The sequence below is a fragment of the Oxyura jamaicensis genome, chromosome 3 (assembly GCF_011077185.1).
Source record: "Oxyura jamaicensis isolate SHBP4307 breed ruddy duck chromosome 3, BPBGC_Ojam_1.0, whole genome shotgun sequence".
Classification (NCBI taxonomy): Eukaryota; Metazoa; Chordata; class Aves; order Anseriformes; family Anatidae; genus Oxyura; species Oxyura jamaicensis.
Genome location: NC_048895.1, coordinates 118,161,417 through 118,175,702, shown reverse-complemented (window position 1 = coordinate 118,175,702; position 14,286 = coordinate 118,161,417). Strand labels below are relative to the sequence as shown.

At 67.7% G+C, this 14,286-nt stretch overlaps 2 protein-coding genes across 2 annotated transcripts in view; one reads left to right on the top strand and one right to left on the bottom strand.

The window, feature by feature from the left end:
* The first annotated feature begins 49 nt into the window (after window positions 1-49).
* SLC30A3 (solute carrier family 30 member 3) lies at window positions 50-4,425 on the top strand. The gene is made up of 8 exons (XM_035321505.1): window positions 50-220; window positions 1,631-1,833; window positions 1,909-2,055; window positions 2,126-2,279; window positions 2,767-2,971; window positions 3,094-3,199; window positions 3,489-3,623; window positions 3,707-4,425. Exons 1-8 carry the CDS (start codon window positions 132-134, stop codon window positions 3,850-3,852), a joined length of 1,185 nt encoding a protein of 394 aa, XP_035177396.1. The 5' UTR covers window positions 50-131; the 3' UTR covers window positions 3,853-4,425.
* Window positions 4,426-4,873: 448 nt separating this feature from the next.
* Window positions 4,874-14,286, bottom strand: part of GTF3C2 (general transcription factor IIIC subunit 2) — a 35,888-nt gene continuing 26,475 nt past the window's right edge. The window contains exons 2-18 of the mRNA XM_035322047.1: window positions 13,821-14,172; window positions 12,718-13,012; window positions 12,097-12,191; window positions 11,657-11,734; window positions 11,209-11,307; window positions 10,773-10,997; window positions 10,437-10,548; window positions 10,140-10,257; window positions 8,692-8,723; window positions 8,330-8,459; window positions 7,983-8,127; window positions 7,562-7,723; window positions 7,002-7,089; window positions 6,587-6,715; window positions 6,146-6,277; window positions 5,355-5,462; window positions 4,874-5,222 (exon numbers count right to left, since the gene is read on the bottom strand). Coding sequence (XP_035177938.1) covers window positions 5,016-5,222; window positions 5,355-5,462; window positions 6,146-6,277; window positions 6,587-6,715; window positions 7,002-7,089; window positions 7,562-7,723; window positions 7,983-8,127; window positions 8,330-8,459; window positions 8,692-8,723; window positions 10,140-10,257; window positions 10,437-10,548; window positions 10,773-10,997; window positions 11,209-11,307; window positions 11,657-11,734; window positions 12,097-12,191; window positions 12,718-13,012; window positions 13,821-14,172 — 2,507 coding nt within the window. The 3' untranslated portion in view covers window positions 4,874-5,015. The remainder of the gene's footprint in view (window positions 5,223-5,354; window positions 5,463-6,145; window positions 6,278-6,586; window positions 6,716-7,001; window positions 7,090-7,561; window positions 7,724-7,982; window positions 8,128-8,329; window positions 8,460-8,691; window positions 8,724-10,139; window positions 10,258-10,436; window positions 10,549-10,772; window positions 10,998-11,208; window positions 11,308-11,656; window positions 11,735-12,096; window positions 12,192-12,717; window positions 13,013-13,820; window positions 14,173-14,286) is intronic.

Genomic DNA, 14,286 nt, shown 5'->3' with positions numbered 1-14,286 from the left:
GGGGCGGGGCGGGGGGCGGGGCCTGCCGCCGGCTCCATTCTGCCCGGCCGCGCTCTGCGGGCGGGGCCTCGGTAGGGGGCGGGGCCTCGGCCGTCCCGGCGCGGTGCCCGCGGTGCTGCCCGCGCCCCGGCATGGAGCCCCCGTCCCCGTCCGGCAGCGAGAGCGCCCGCCTGGTCAGCCCGCGCGGCGGCCGCGCCGACGGCAGCCTGCGCCTCAAGAGGTACCGCCGGCACCCCGGCATGGCCAGCCCCACCACCTCGGCACCGGCACCTCCATCACCCCCACCATCCCATCACCCCCGGCACCGGCACCCCCATCACCGGCACCCCCATCACCGACACCCCCATCACCGGCACCCCCGCCGCTGCCGACGCCTGCGGCACCCCCGCTACCCCAGCCCGCAACGCCGCCGGCACCGGCACGACCTGAGCCCCCGGCACCACCACGGCACCCCCTCCGCCCCCTGCTAGCGCCACGTCCCAGTGCCCCCGGCACCCCCGGCTCCACCAGCTCCATCGCCCCCCGCATCCCTCCCGCATCGCCCTCTGCATCTGCAACTCTCGATCTTCTGTCACCCGCTCCCCCACCACCCCGGGCATCTCCGTCATCCCCTGCATCTCCATCACCCCCGGCCCCCCGAGCCCCCGGCTTCCTCGGCACCCGTAGCCCCAACCCCGGCACCCCACGACGTTGCCACCCCCACGCCCCCGGAATCCACAAGCTCCCGGCCCGTCCGGCGCCCCCCGCCCCCGCGCCCTCATCCATCTGGCTCTGTCACCGGCACCTCCGCAGCCCCCGAGCCAGCCCCCATCCAGCACTGGCATCGCCACCCAGCCCGCGGCGGCATCCTCAGCCCCTCAGACCTGCACGCGTTCTCTCCCCGGTACCATCACCTCCTTCCAACCGGCACCGTCACCCCCCACCTGTGCGACATCCCCGCGGGTGTCCAGCTGACACCGGCGCCCGGCTGCCACCCCCCGCACTGGTGCTCGTCCGTCCATCGTCTCCCATAACTGCACCCGCACGCCGTCCTCCCCCTGCCCTCACTGCTGCCCCGCGCATCAGCACCCTGAGCCCTGGCCCCGGCACCCCGTGCACCCCCCGCCTCACACCGACACCCGCCCGGTCCCTGCTCCCCCGCAACACGTCCCGTCCGCCACGTCCCTGCACCGGCACCCCAGCAGCGACACCTCGAGTCCCGCGGCCCCGGCCTGGAACCGCCGTCCCCCGCCCCCGCCGCCGCCCCCGTCCAGCCTTCCCCCGGCCCGACGCGGGCAGCCCCGGCCGTGCGGGGTCGGGGGGGGGGCGGACCGGCCCCCGGGCACCACCCGGCCCTGCCGGCAGCCCCGCGCCGCCCTCCGCCGGCGGCCCCGTCGCTGCTCGGCTCTGCCGAGGCGCTCGAGTGCCCCGTGCCCTCCCGGAGCCCCCGTCCTTCGTCCCGGTTCCTCGGCGCGTTCGTGCACGAAGCCCCGGGGCGAGGGCGCAGCCCTCGGGGTCCGCCTCCGCCGGCTTCGCTACCGGTTGCGGCGGGGCCGGCCCCGAGACCGGGCACCGGAGGGACGCGCGCTCCGCAGGAGACGGGGGCGCCGGGAGCCCCCTCCCGGGCACGGCTCTGACCCCCTTCCCCCAGGCTGTTCGCAGGCTCCCGGGACGCCCCGGCACCGCTGCGCCACGGGGAGGGCGGGCAGGACGCGGTCCTGGAGCCGGGGGGGGGCCCGCAGTGCCCCTGCAGCCCGCCCCCCCCCGGCCCCGGCCCGGAGAGGCTCCAGGCCCGGCGGCAGCTGAGCGTCGCCTGCACCGTGTGCTGCATCTTCATGGTTGGAGAGGTGATAGGTAACGGCGGGACGGGGACGGGATGGGGCCGGGACACCCCACCAGGCCTCGGCCGCCAGCTGTGCCGTCCCGCAGGCGGGTACCTGGCGCACAGCCTGGCTATCATGACGGATGCAGCCCACCTGCTGACGGACGTGGGCAGCATGTCCGTGAGCCTCTTCTCGCTCTGGGTCTCCACCCGCCCGCCCACCAAGACCATGAGTTTTGGCTGGCACCGCTCAGGTGAGGTGGGGGGCTCAGCACTGGGGGAGCCCCATGGCTGGGGCAGCCACTGACGGCCCCCACCCCACAGAGACACTGGGTGCGCTGGCCTCCGTCCTCTCCATCTGGGTTGTCACTGGGGCTCTTGTCTACCTGGCGGCTGCACGCATCATCAGCAACGACTACGAGATTGAGGCACGAGCCATGCTGGCCACGTCAGCCAGTGCCGTGGGCGTCAACCTGGTGTACGTCCCACGCACCCTCATCCCTACATCCTCTGGCCTCACACAGCCCTGGCCTGAGCCCTGGCCTCCCCTCCTGGACCCCTGCCCCATGTGTGCACCTGGTGTCCCAAGACCCCAGCCTCAGCCCCTTTGTCCCAAGCTTTCCTATCCCCAGTGCTGCCCCAAGGCTTGTCCCTTTGTCCCAAGCCTTCCTCTTCCCAGTGCTGCCTCCTCCTATTCCCTGACCCCCCTCCTCACTCCCAGCCCCACATACATCCCTGCCCCTCCCAGCAGCATTTTCCCCATTTCCCCTCAGCCCTGCCCTTGTGCCCCAGTCCCAAATCTCCCAAATCCCCATCCTGCCCTGACCCCACACCTGCCCTGAACCCCTGCACGGTGGCTGTGCTGTCCTTGCTGAGCCCTGGATGTGTTCTCTCCCCCACCCCCGGTAGGGTTAGCGGGGCCCCTCGCTCCCTGCCCGGCCCTGAGCCCGCTCTGCTCTCTGCAGCATGGCCTACATCCTGCACCAGGCCCCCGCCATCCACGGCCACAGCGCAGGGGGCTACGAGCAGCTGGAGAGCGCGGGGGGCTGCCTGCCCAGCCATGCCCCCCTGCCTGGCAGCACCAGCGTCCGTGCGGCCTTTGTCCACGTGGTGGGTGACCTGCTGCAGAGCATTGGTGTCCTGGTGGCCGCCACCATCATCTACTTCAAGGTGCGTGGTCCCCACGGGGGCTGGGCTCCTGTCCACCAAGGTCTGGGGGGCACTGGGCCCCTGGGGGTCCCAGCCTAGCTCGCTGGCGCTTCCTGGCCTCACGCAGCCCCTGCTCTTTGCAGCCCCAGTGCAAGATCGCAGACCCCATCAGTACGCTCTTCTTCTCGGTCTTCGTCCTTGGCTCCACCCTCACTATCCTCAGGGATGTCTTCAGAGTCCTCATGGAAGGTGAGGGGGGGACAGGTAGGGGGTGCAGGGGCTCCTTGGGGGACACAGAGCAGCCCACCCCACAGCAACCTCAGCTCCCTACCCAGCCCACCCCACACATTCTTGGCCCCGCCGAGCCCCCCAGACAGTCCTCTGTCCCATGGGGAGCAGCTGCCTCACCCCAGAGGCACTGTGTCACAGCCTGGTCCCAGACTCGGGGTGTCCTCAGCCCCAGCTACCCCCCAGGAGCCCTGACCCCAGCTGGGGAATAGGGCTGGGGCCGCCCCCCCATGCCTGGCATCGCTGGCAGGGGCGCCGCGGGGCATCCAGTTCGACGCAGTGAAGGAGGTGCTGCTGGCAGTGAGCGGGGTGAAGGGCACCCACGACCTGCACGTCTGGGCGCTGACACTGAGCCACCCCGTGGTGTCGGTGCACGTGGCCGTGGGTGAGTGCCCTGTGCTGGCTTGCGCAGCCCCGAGGGCAGGGCTGGGGGCTGCGGGGCTGATTGTGGTTCCCTGCCGCCTCCAGATGCCAGCGCCAACCCTGAGACGGTGCTGCGGGAAGCCACCAGCCAGCTGCAGAGCAAATTCGGCTTCGTGTCATGTACAGTGCAGGTGGAGCACTACCAGGAGGAGGCGTTGGGCTGCCCGCACCGCCGGGACCCTGGGGCCTGAGCCCTTCACCTACTGTGGGACTGGGGCACCGCAGGGCGGGTGCAGTGCCTGGAGTCCTGCCTGTGTGCCGCACCGGCTCCACTGCTGCAGACCCCAGCGGCCCCAGCCCTGCTCAGAGCGGGGCACAGCACCCAGTTCTTGCAGCAGTGCTGTGGTGCATGCCCCCAGGAGCCTCCAGTGCTGCTCTGCCATGCTAGGGGCCAAGCCTGCCACAGCCCTGGGCAGGGTGACCATGTGCCAGGCAGGAGCGCTGCCCCAGCCCCAGCCCCCATGGGCCTGTGCTTGCTGCCATGTTGGGTGCTCCGTCTGTCCCCTCCCTCCCCGCTGCATCCACCCAGGAGCAGGGGACAGGGTAGCAAGGGGATGGAGCTCGCCCCTGAGCTCTGGGTGCCCTGGTTTTGCTCCCAGCTGCAAGGCCCAGGCTGGGGCTGGGTGCTGCCATGCCTTGGCCTGACCCATTCCCACCTTTGTGAGTCTGTCTGTTGCACCTGTGGCGTGTCTGTGTCTCATTGTGCAAGGACTCCAGCCGGTGGCTGCAGAGCTCGTGGCCACCAATAAATGTGTCAGAGAGCAGCCGAGGCATCCGCATGGAGGGGAGGGGGAAGGGCCCTGACAGCGCTGCGCCCCAGGCCTCCCCCCACGCTAGCACCACCAGCACCCTGTACAAAACAAACCACATTTACTGCACCGCTGAGAACACAGGCTCAATGTGAGCGATTCCAGAGCTCCCGGCGCTGCTGCAAGCCACATCTGCCCCACGCAGGGCAAGGCTGCCCCGGCCCCCCCACCAAGACCCGCACTGTGGGGTCTGCCAGCAACGGGAGGGGGCAGGCGAGCACAAGCACAACCCCACATGTCTCCGTAGCTCTTCCCCTGCATCAGACCCTGAGACCCACCGCTCAAGCCATAGACATGACCCCAGTCCCACTGCCCTCCCCGCACCAGCTCAAACTAAAGAGCGCAGAAAGGACCCTTCTGGGCCCAGAGCATGAGGACAAGTGTCCTGAGCATCCCAGGTGACAGCCAGGAGCAACCATCCCTCCCCAGGGCAGGCCCCGGGTAAGAAGCACCAAGAGGGGCACACAGCCCCTGGCACCCAGCAGCGCAGACACCCGAGCTGCTGCTGCGGGCGAATGCAGGTGGCGGCGGTGAGGGGCCCCCCGCTACTCGGCTGGCAGCGGGGAGGGTGTGGCGGGGCCGGGGCTGCACGGCTCGGCCCCGTACAGCGAGCTGAAGCGGGCACGGCACTGCGGCAGCAGATGCTGGTCTGTGCCAGATGCCAGCCCTGCCATGCAGTGCGCCCGCACGATGCCAGCCTGCCCGCCTGACACCAGCCAGCCGTGTGAGTCCAGGTTGGGGCTGAAGCGCACCTGTGGGAGGAGAAGGAGGTCAGGAGGGATGGGGCCGAGGCACCAGGAGCCCAGCCCCCAGGGGCAGCACGTGGCACCCTCCGCTCTCCCCAGACTGCGAGGGGTGCCGATGGCTCAGAGCAGACACCTCACCTTGTGCAGGGACTCCAGCTGCAGGCGGTCGAGGCTCAGCTCTGCCTTCACCTCTTGTGCATGCATCCTGCGCATGGGCTCCCGGCTCGAGAAGTTCTTGAAGCTGCGCTGTGAGAGGGCAGCACGGTGATGGGCAGCACACCGCAAGGAGTGCTGCGCACACAGGAGCGGCAGGCAGAGCCTGGCCAGGGGACTTCAGTCTCCTGCAAAGGGCAGAACTGCCACGGGGCAGCACAAGCCATCCCCCCGGGGAGTGACTGGAGCAGGGAGCACCCCTCAGCCATGCCCTGCTCCAGGGCTGGCAGCTTGGATGCTCCCCATTCCTGGGGAAGCCTTTTCCTGAGACCCCTTACAAAGGGCTCCAAAGACAGCCTGGCATGGCAAGCACGGGCCCAGGCAGGCTGCAAGCCCCAGCCTCCTTCCCACTGCTGCGTGACCCAAGTCGCTGCCTTGTACCCAGCACACCCAGAGCTTCATCCTGCCCTGGGCTCGTGTTCTCAGCCCTGCTCAGGACCAGGCACAGAGGAGCTGCACAGCCATGCAGACCCTGCTGTGAGGCCCGGGCTCCCTGGGCACAGAGCAGAGCAGCCCCTTGTTCTCTGGCAGAGCTGTTGAAGTCAGGCTGTGCTGGGTGAAGGGCTGCCGTGTGGTCTGTGCCCCTTCCCCATGCACTGCCGTGCCCATGCGCCCAGCCACAGCCCAGCTGGCTGGGCTCTCCCCCTGCCCCCACACCCCGAGGCCACCACCAGTCCTGCTCCTGGTCGGGAGCGCTCCCTCCTCTGCCCTCGTACCAGGTCCGTGTCCCGAAACCGAATGTAGGCCTTCGCCACCATCTCGCTGTAGAGCCTGGTCTTTGGCAGTGCCTGCTCGCCATTCTCTGGTCCTGTGGGGCCGCAGGGCAGCAGATCAGCTTTGTAGACTGGCTGTGGGGGAGATGCAGCTGAGGGCAGGACAGCGGGTCTGTCCGTGCCCTCCACAGGCGCCCCTTGGGTGGCTGCAGTACCAGGGACAGTGCCGGGGCTGCAGGGACCTTGTCACAAGGGCAGGGGACAGAGGGGCCAGGCCTTCCCCGCGTGCAAGCCCATCCCCGAATGTCCCGGTGCCTGTACCCAGATGTAGGACACCCGGCAACGGGCAGCAGCACTCTTGCAGCAGCCCAGCAGCACACCGCCACCCAGCCCAGCTCGGTGCGCACACGCAGGCACCGCACGGACAATGTAACGGCCGCTTACAAATCTGCGGTCCGACGAGCGCTTGACGTTGAGGGGATTGATGGCCAGGTCAGGCAGCACCGCAGCTACCAGCTCGCCGGTGATGTCTCCGGCAGCCACCGTGTTCAGCCAGTCCGAGCCAGATATGCTCTGCAGGAAGAGAGGGGCTAGGGCCCAGCGTCCCAGCACGCTGCCCGCAGCACCAGGCAGCACCGCGCGTGCCAGCCCCAGCCTCTGCCCTGCTCCCTCTGGTGAGGACCAGGCTCAGAAATGTCACCGCTGGGACACTTCTGGCTGTCATGGTCCCTCACCCGAGGGGCAGTGGGTGGCTGCAGGGGCTGGCAGCCCCAGGCTGCGGGGCACAGCCAGCACAGGGTCTGAGGCAGGCACCTGACCCTCAGACAGCTCTGCGTGACGAGCTGCAGGTGCCTCTTACCCACACAGTCCCCTTGCGAGGGGCCACAAAATAAGCCTTGAAGCCCAGGTACCCGGCGTCAATGTAGTGGATCCCACAGAGACCGTAACTGCAACAGAAAGGAATGGATGAGGGAACAGCTCTGCGCTGCCACCCCGAAGGAGCAGGAGCCCAGCAGCACAGGTGCACCCCCGGGGCAGGGAGCCCTGTGGGGAGGGGGGAGCTGTCCTCACTCACACCACTGCTCAGGGCAGCTCCCAGCAGTAAGAACCCAGCCCTACCCCAGGGTCCCTTTTGTGAACAAACTTGTCAGTCTGGGGCTGCCTGGGCCAAAGGGGGACGTGGGAGCTGCCCTGCCCTGCCCAGCCCAGCCCAAGGATGTTGTCCTCCCCCTTGCCAGCCCGGCTTGTGCCCAGAGATGGATCCGCTCAGCACCGCCACAGCTGCGATGCGATGCAACGTGAGCAGAGCTCGCCCTCACATTCCCAGGGAGGGAGGGACAGAGGGGACCTCGCACTGGGGACAGAGGTGAGAGCAGATCCCAGCTGCAGAGCAGGCACCATGATGGGCCCAGCACTCACGAGGCATAGCAGTTGTCCTGGGCCACGGTAACCCCATTGTAGGGCAGCAACCAGGCCACCTCGGTGCTGAGGAACCGCTTGATGCTGTTGATGGGCTCGTAGAGCCGCCGCAGGTCCCAGAACTTGATCTTCCGATCATTCCCTGCCGTGACCAGGAAGTTGCTGAGAACCAGGAGAAAGGCAGCACTGAGACCCCAGAGCAGAGCTGTGCCTTGTCCCCGCTCCTGCAGTGCAGCGCAGCCCCCACGGGAGCAGTGCAGCCACCCCTCACCCCAGAAGCCCCAATCCAGCCTCAGTGCCTTGGAGGACCAAGTGCCACTAGCACCGAGTCTGCTGGAACCCATCTTGGCACAGCAGTCTTGTTGGCAGGAGAGAGCCTGCCCTGTCAGGAAGCTCCCAGCACCAGCTTCCCAGCTCTCACCTGTTGGCTTTGCACCACTCGATGCTCCGCACAGCATGGTCGTGGGCTAGGAAGCTCTGGAAGGGGTAGAGCTTGAGGGAGCCGTCGGGCTGGCACACACGCTGCAGCAGGGACTTGGTGAGCAGGTTCCAGATGGCCACAGTGCCTGCAGGGTGCACGCAGGACTGCTGCCCCACATCTGCCCCAGCACAGGGGAGCGACTGGGCACAGGGCAGAGGATGCACAGCACCACAGTGGGAGAGCAGGAGCACGAAGCTTGCTGCATGACTGCCTGCTGCAGGGCAAGAGCTGCACCCTGAAGGCTCTGCCGTGGGACACAGCCTACCCTGCGCAAGAGGGGAACTCACCATCATAAAAACCAGCTGCAAGGTGATGGTGGGGCTTGGATGGCATCCAGGAGAGGCTGAAGCACTGGCCACTTTCTGATGGGCTCCCCGCCTGGATAGAGCCCACCTGGAGCGTGGTGGTACACTGCACCTGGAGGCAAAATAACAAGCATAAGCTGCAGTCCTGTGCTGTCACCACCTGTCCCAAGAGCCAGGGCCACACAGGTTTGGGAGCACAGCTCTAACTCCACTGCCCCAAACACGTGGGGGCCAGCGAGCTCCGCAGGCTTCCTGATGCCCTCCCCAGCTCCCCAGCAGCCCCAGGCAGGAGGCTCGCTGGGTGTCAGCCCCAACAGGGGAGCACAGCAGCAGCGGACACTGACCTTGCAGATAACGTGCTTGGGGAGGGACCCATCTAGAAGAGAGCAGAGGAAGGTCAGGACAGCCACCGGCTGGGAGCTCCCTGTGGCAGGAGCTGCTCGCAGCCTCAAGTCTGGCCTGGTGCTCCCAGGTCCCTGGCCGGGGCTCCTGTCCCTGTCCTGCCCGCTCCCACACCCAGATGATGTGCGTGCACAACAAGATGCCCGCAGGACCCCTGGAGCCAGTTCTGCCTGCAGGAGCACCCCTGACAGTGACACAAGTGCTGGGCAAGGAGTCCCACCTCCAGAGGGGGGCTGCCCTCTGCACGCAGCAGAGAACCAGGCACGTCTGCATCTCAGAGCGAGGCAGCCACAGGCGGAGGTGGTGCCGTGCAGACACAGGAGAGCCATGCATCTTCTCTGGCACTACAAGCACAGCCAGGTCACAGAGCAGAGAGGAGCCCCGGGCTGTGTGTGCAGTGGAAGCACTGGGGCAGGCACGTGGGGGGCCCAGCAGAGCCGTGCTGAGCTGGGAGCTCTGGCAGGGCCACGGCACACTGCAGCCTGGCAGCGATCCCGCAGCTGCACATCCACACTAGCACCCCGACGTGACCACGCGGCGCAAGGACAGTACGTGCTGCCGCAGCCTGGCTGATGCGACACGACAGGACCCAGCTGGTCCACGGGAGCTTTGCAGGCTGGGGAAGGATCCGCGCCTGCTGCGAGCTCCCCACGCAGGGGCTGCGGCAGCCAGCGCAAACCGTCCGGAACCAGCGGCCTGGGAGGGGGCTGGGAGAGGCAGCACCAGCAAATGGCGCAGCCCGGCGCAGGCGGCGGCACGGCATGCTGGTGGGGGCTGGCAGACACGCTCCGGTGCAGGGAACCCATTTCCCATTGTCAGCAGCGAACGTATGGGCTGTCAGCCACGGCTGAGCGACCACGAGCAGCACGCACAGGTCATCAATCTCGCTCAGCACCCAGCAGATGAGACTATTACAAGCACCATTAGCCAGTGCCAGACGGGAGCTCAGAGCCCCGGACCCCTGCCATGACAAACGGCCGGGCGGGAACGCGCAGCTCTGCCACAACGGGATGTGTTCTCCCCCCACCCCCAGGGTCCCCACAGCAGGCAGGAAGGCTCCGAACACACGGGTGCAGCCCTGCCCTGCAGGGATGCCGCTGAGTGGCCCCAGAGCCCGCAGTCGGCAGCACCCGGGTGTCCTCCGACCCCCGGACAATGGCAGCCACCCTCTCCCCACCCGCCAGGCCCCGCGCAGGGCTGGCAGCCGCAGTGCTGCCCCGTCCCAGCACCGCTCAGCACCCCGCCTGCACGGCCGTGCCCCACGGCATCACCGCCAGCTCGCCCCTCAGCGCGGCACAGCCACCCTGTACCGGGGGAGGACAGGCCCCAGGCTCGCGCGCTGCCCCCCCAGCACACGGCGACGAGGGGCAGGTGCCACAGCTCTTCCTACCTTTTACCTGGGTTCTCTTGCAGCTCTGCAGGGCGCCGGGGTGCGGGAGGGCGTACAGCACCACACTGCCGTCCGAGAAGGCCACAGCCAGGAGGCCCAGCCGGCTCATCTGAGGGTGCTGCAGAAACACGTGCGGGCCCTCAGCCTCCTGTTCGCTGTATTCCAAGGGGCGAGGGCCCCCTGCACTATCCTGCCTGGCGAAGGCAAGGCTTTGGCAGGGACGAGGAATTCAGAGTCGCCAGGGCAAAACCAAAGGCAGCCTGTGGGCTGGCACAGCCTCTCCCACCGTGCACCCACCTTCCGGGAGGTGCTGGGCGGCTCCCAGGCACCGCTGGGGCAGAACTTCATGTCCCAGACGCAGCCGTGGTCGGTAGCAACAGCGTAGGCCAGCCCAGCTTTGTCGGCAGAGCTGCAGGCATGGGTTGAATGGTGAAAAACACTGGAGCTGGTGCCCAGCAGCTCCAGCACACAGCAGAAGCAAAGCTGGCTGCCAGCACCACTCTGTGAGGCTCAGGCTCTGGGAGAGGACGAACTGCCAGGCAGCAGCAGGTTGCCACCGCCCCACCACCAGGCTACGAGGGGCCCACGCCTGCCCCGCTTCCCTGCCAGGGCCATCCCGCGGGCCGGACTCACCCCTCCTGCTGCAGCGTGCCCAGGCTCCAGAGCTGCAGCAGTGCCAGGCCCCTGTGAAGCCCCGCCACGCTGTGCGTCTCATCCATGCTCCTGTGGCAGTACAGACACACGTACTGGGCGGCCGCTGAGCCCTCCGGGGTTGGGCACCACTCCATCGCCCACACGGGGCCGCCCACAAAGAACGACACGTCCAGGCGCTCCTCGTGGGGCTGCAGGGAGTTGAACCTGCCGGCAGGAAGGCAGGTCAGGGTGCTGGGCAGGAGCATAACCACCACGGGACAAGGCACGGCAGCACCCAGCCGGCACAGAGCCCTGACACAAGGCTGGACACGGCGGGAACGCACGTGGCACACAGCGGCTGTGCAGCCCATGCAGCTCCTGGGGACTGGGGGACACTGAAACGCCTCCCACCACCCCGGAGCAGCCCTTCACCAACCTGTTCAGCCTGTACAAAGCACCGTTGTCTTCGATGCCCTCCCGCTGGATAGTGAAGAGGGGAGACTTCTCCTCTGCTGGCAGGTATGGGGCAGCTTCACTGGGGAGGCAGAAGAGCGTGAGAGGATGCCTGCACCCATCCCACCCCCCACACAGCACAGCACGCGGCTGCTGGCCTCCCTGGGGCACTCGGACTCCTTGGCCAAAGCCACAAGTCCCCCACAGCCCGTGAGAAGGTGCCATCTTCCCTACTAGGACCTGACCCTAAGAGGGGGAGGTGGGAGCACAGCCCTTAAGGCTGATCTTCCCCTCCCTGCCCCAGACCACTCCCCACCGTGCCAGGACTACCCCAAGATGCAGCCTGAGTGCAGGCAGCGCCTGTGCCACACACCCCGTCTGTGCCACGCAGCCCTTCTGGCCCCTCGCCCTTCCCACGCCGCTGACGGTACCTTTCGGAGAGACACGTCCACTTGTGCACCAGAGGGATCCAGTCAGGGAACTCCCACTGAGAGTACTTCTGCTCCCGCCTGCAGCGGATGTAACGGACATCACCTCCCTGCTCCCCAGCAGCACCGGGGGGCTCGTGCCCTGCTCCGTCCTGGCCACAGCGCACCCCTGCCCTGCTGAGGGCTCCCAGCTCCATCCAGGCCCCACACAGCCCCACAGGCGGCCCCAGGCAGGGGCTGCACAGAGGTGGGGATGAGATGAGCCCGAGGTGAGCCCGTTCCCATGCTGTCCCCAGCAGGTGCCAGCGGAACACGGGTGCTCCTGACAGGAAACCCTCCTCTGTCCTCGCACCTACGGCGACCACGATGCGCTGGACAGCACCGCCCGCTACAGCCAGCCCCAGCCCTCCGCCCAGCGCCGCGCCCCCAGGCCCTCCACTCACAGGCTGCAGGTGATGATGGAGCTCTTCTCCACCGGGGCCATGACGGAGTTGGGGAAGCCGTTGGGAGCAAGGCCTCGGCACTGGGGCTTGGACCTCTGGGCACAAGAGCAGACTCAGAACAGGACCTGGCCAGAGGACCCCACCTGGGCTGCCCCAACCTGCCCCCGGGGGACGAGCCTGCCCGAAAAAGGCACTGACACAGTGCGCAGGCGCAGGGCTCTCTCCCGGTCTCCACAGGAGCAGTCAGCCAACGCCGCGTCACTCTGTGCTAAAGACACACGATCCCACAGGGCAGCCTCCAGGACCCTGCCTTAACCTGCTGTCAGCTTCAGTGGCAGCCCAGCACCCCGCACGCTCTCCCAGAAGCACAGCTGCCTGTCCCCACACACCCAGGCACTCGGGCGGCTTTGCCTGCAGCTGAGCCCGAGGAGCTCACGCCCGGACTCACAGCACGCAGGAACTACGGCAGCCCTGACAGAACCCTGCTTCGGGGCAGACCTGCCTCAGACAGGATGGATGGGCAGGGGCACGTGCACACACGACACACGCCAGGCGATAGCTCCGCATCATGTATAGCACGCCAAAGGTAAGAAGCAGTCAAGGCAAAGACCCTGCCCTTACCCCTGCCGATGATGTTTTCACGCTGTGCCGCCGCACTGGCTCCAGCTCTGACTCTGACACCTCGCTGAGCGGAGCATCGCTCCCTTCCTCCTCCTCGGCCTGCAGCAACACCTCCTTTGAGGGCACAAAGTCAGCGTCTTGTGCAGGATCATCGCTGTCAGTTTCCTCCTCCTTTTTTCTCCGACGCTTCTTCTGGACACGCTCAGGCTCTGGCTCCTGGGCACCCTCGTTGGGAGCTGGGGGCTGGTAGGCAGATGTCAGCTCCTCCGCCAGCTCCTGAAGGTAAAGCAACGCCCTGGAACAGTGAAGGCATTGCCCAGCAGTGAACAGAGGGAGCTGCATGCAGCCCTGTCAGCTCTCTAGCATGGTCTGGGCACACAGTGTGCTCCAGCACTGCCCAGTCAGGCCGCACCAGCACCTGCCTGGATGGCACGGCCAGCACCCAGGCCATCCCCAGCCTCCCCAGGGCTTCCAGGAGCAGCTGGGAATGCATCCAGCATGCAGAGTCGCACCTGGCCTGCTGCCAGCCAGAAAGTGAGGCAGCCGGAGAGCTTCCTGCGAGCTCAGCAGAGGAGTTCCTGCACAGGCACGCTGCCGCAGCAGGTGCTGTGCGCCCCTCAGCACAGGGTGAGGGGTCGGGGCACCGCAGCTCCCAGCTCTGCCCACAGACCCAGGCGGCTCAGGGGGTGCCTGCACTGCCCGACCTGCCTTCAGGGGCCCCGCTGAGCAGCGCGTGGCTACCGCACAGATAAGCCTCCTCCTGGCTCTGCCAGGAACCACCTCTGCACTGCCACGGACGGCCCACTGCTGTCAAACAACAGACGCACGTGCGCCCATCTGCAGTCCTTGCTGCTCTCTACACCCCTCCGCTCTGAATCCCGGTATGTTCTCCTAAAGCAGGAGGCTGCTCCGTGGGAAACCAATTTGTTCCGCAGGAAACCAATTTGTTCTGCTCTGCGTAGGATAAAGCACTTCAAGAAAGACACTAAGATACCTCAGATGAGAAGAGAGGTCTCTAGGAACCACTCTGACCGCAGCCAGGTGCCTGCCCTCCCAAACTCCCCCCGCCCAGCCCCAGCCCCCACCACCGCTGCCCTGCTCACACTTTGGCTGCCCGCCGCTTCGGGCGCCTGCCGGGGGCGGCCTCCAGGCCCTCCGAGGCCTCGCTGCCCTCCAGCACCTTCTGCACGCAGAGGGGCTCGGGGGCCGGGCACTGCAGGTCCTGGGACAGCTTCAGCACCAGCAGCTCCGCCTTGGACTTCCGCCCGCGCTTCCTGGGCGCCGCGGGCACGGAGCCGTTCTCTGCGCTCCCCGAGGACTCGCCGCGGCCGTCGGAGTCCGCGGGGCTGCCGGCTCTGTTCTGCTCCGGGCCGCTTTCGTTCCAGGACTCGGCCGCGGCTTCCCCCTCTCCGGTGCGTGCTGAAGGCTCCGCATCCGCGGGCGGCGCCGGTTCCTCTGCGGGACGACACCGCCGGGTCAGCACCGGGCCGCGGGACAGCGCTGCCGTCGCCCCCCCGCCGCTCCCGCCGCTCCCGAAGGTCCCGCAGCCCGGCCCCGCCGCGGCGCCCG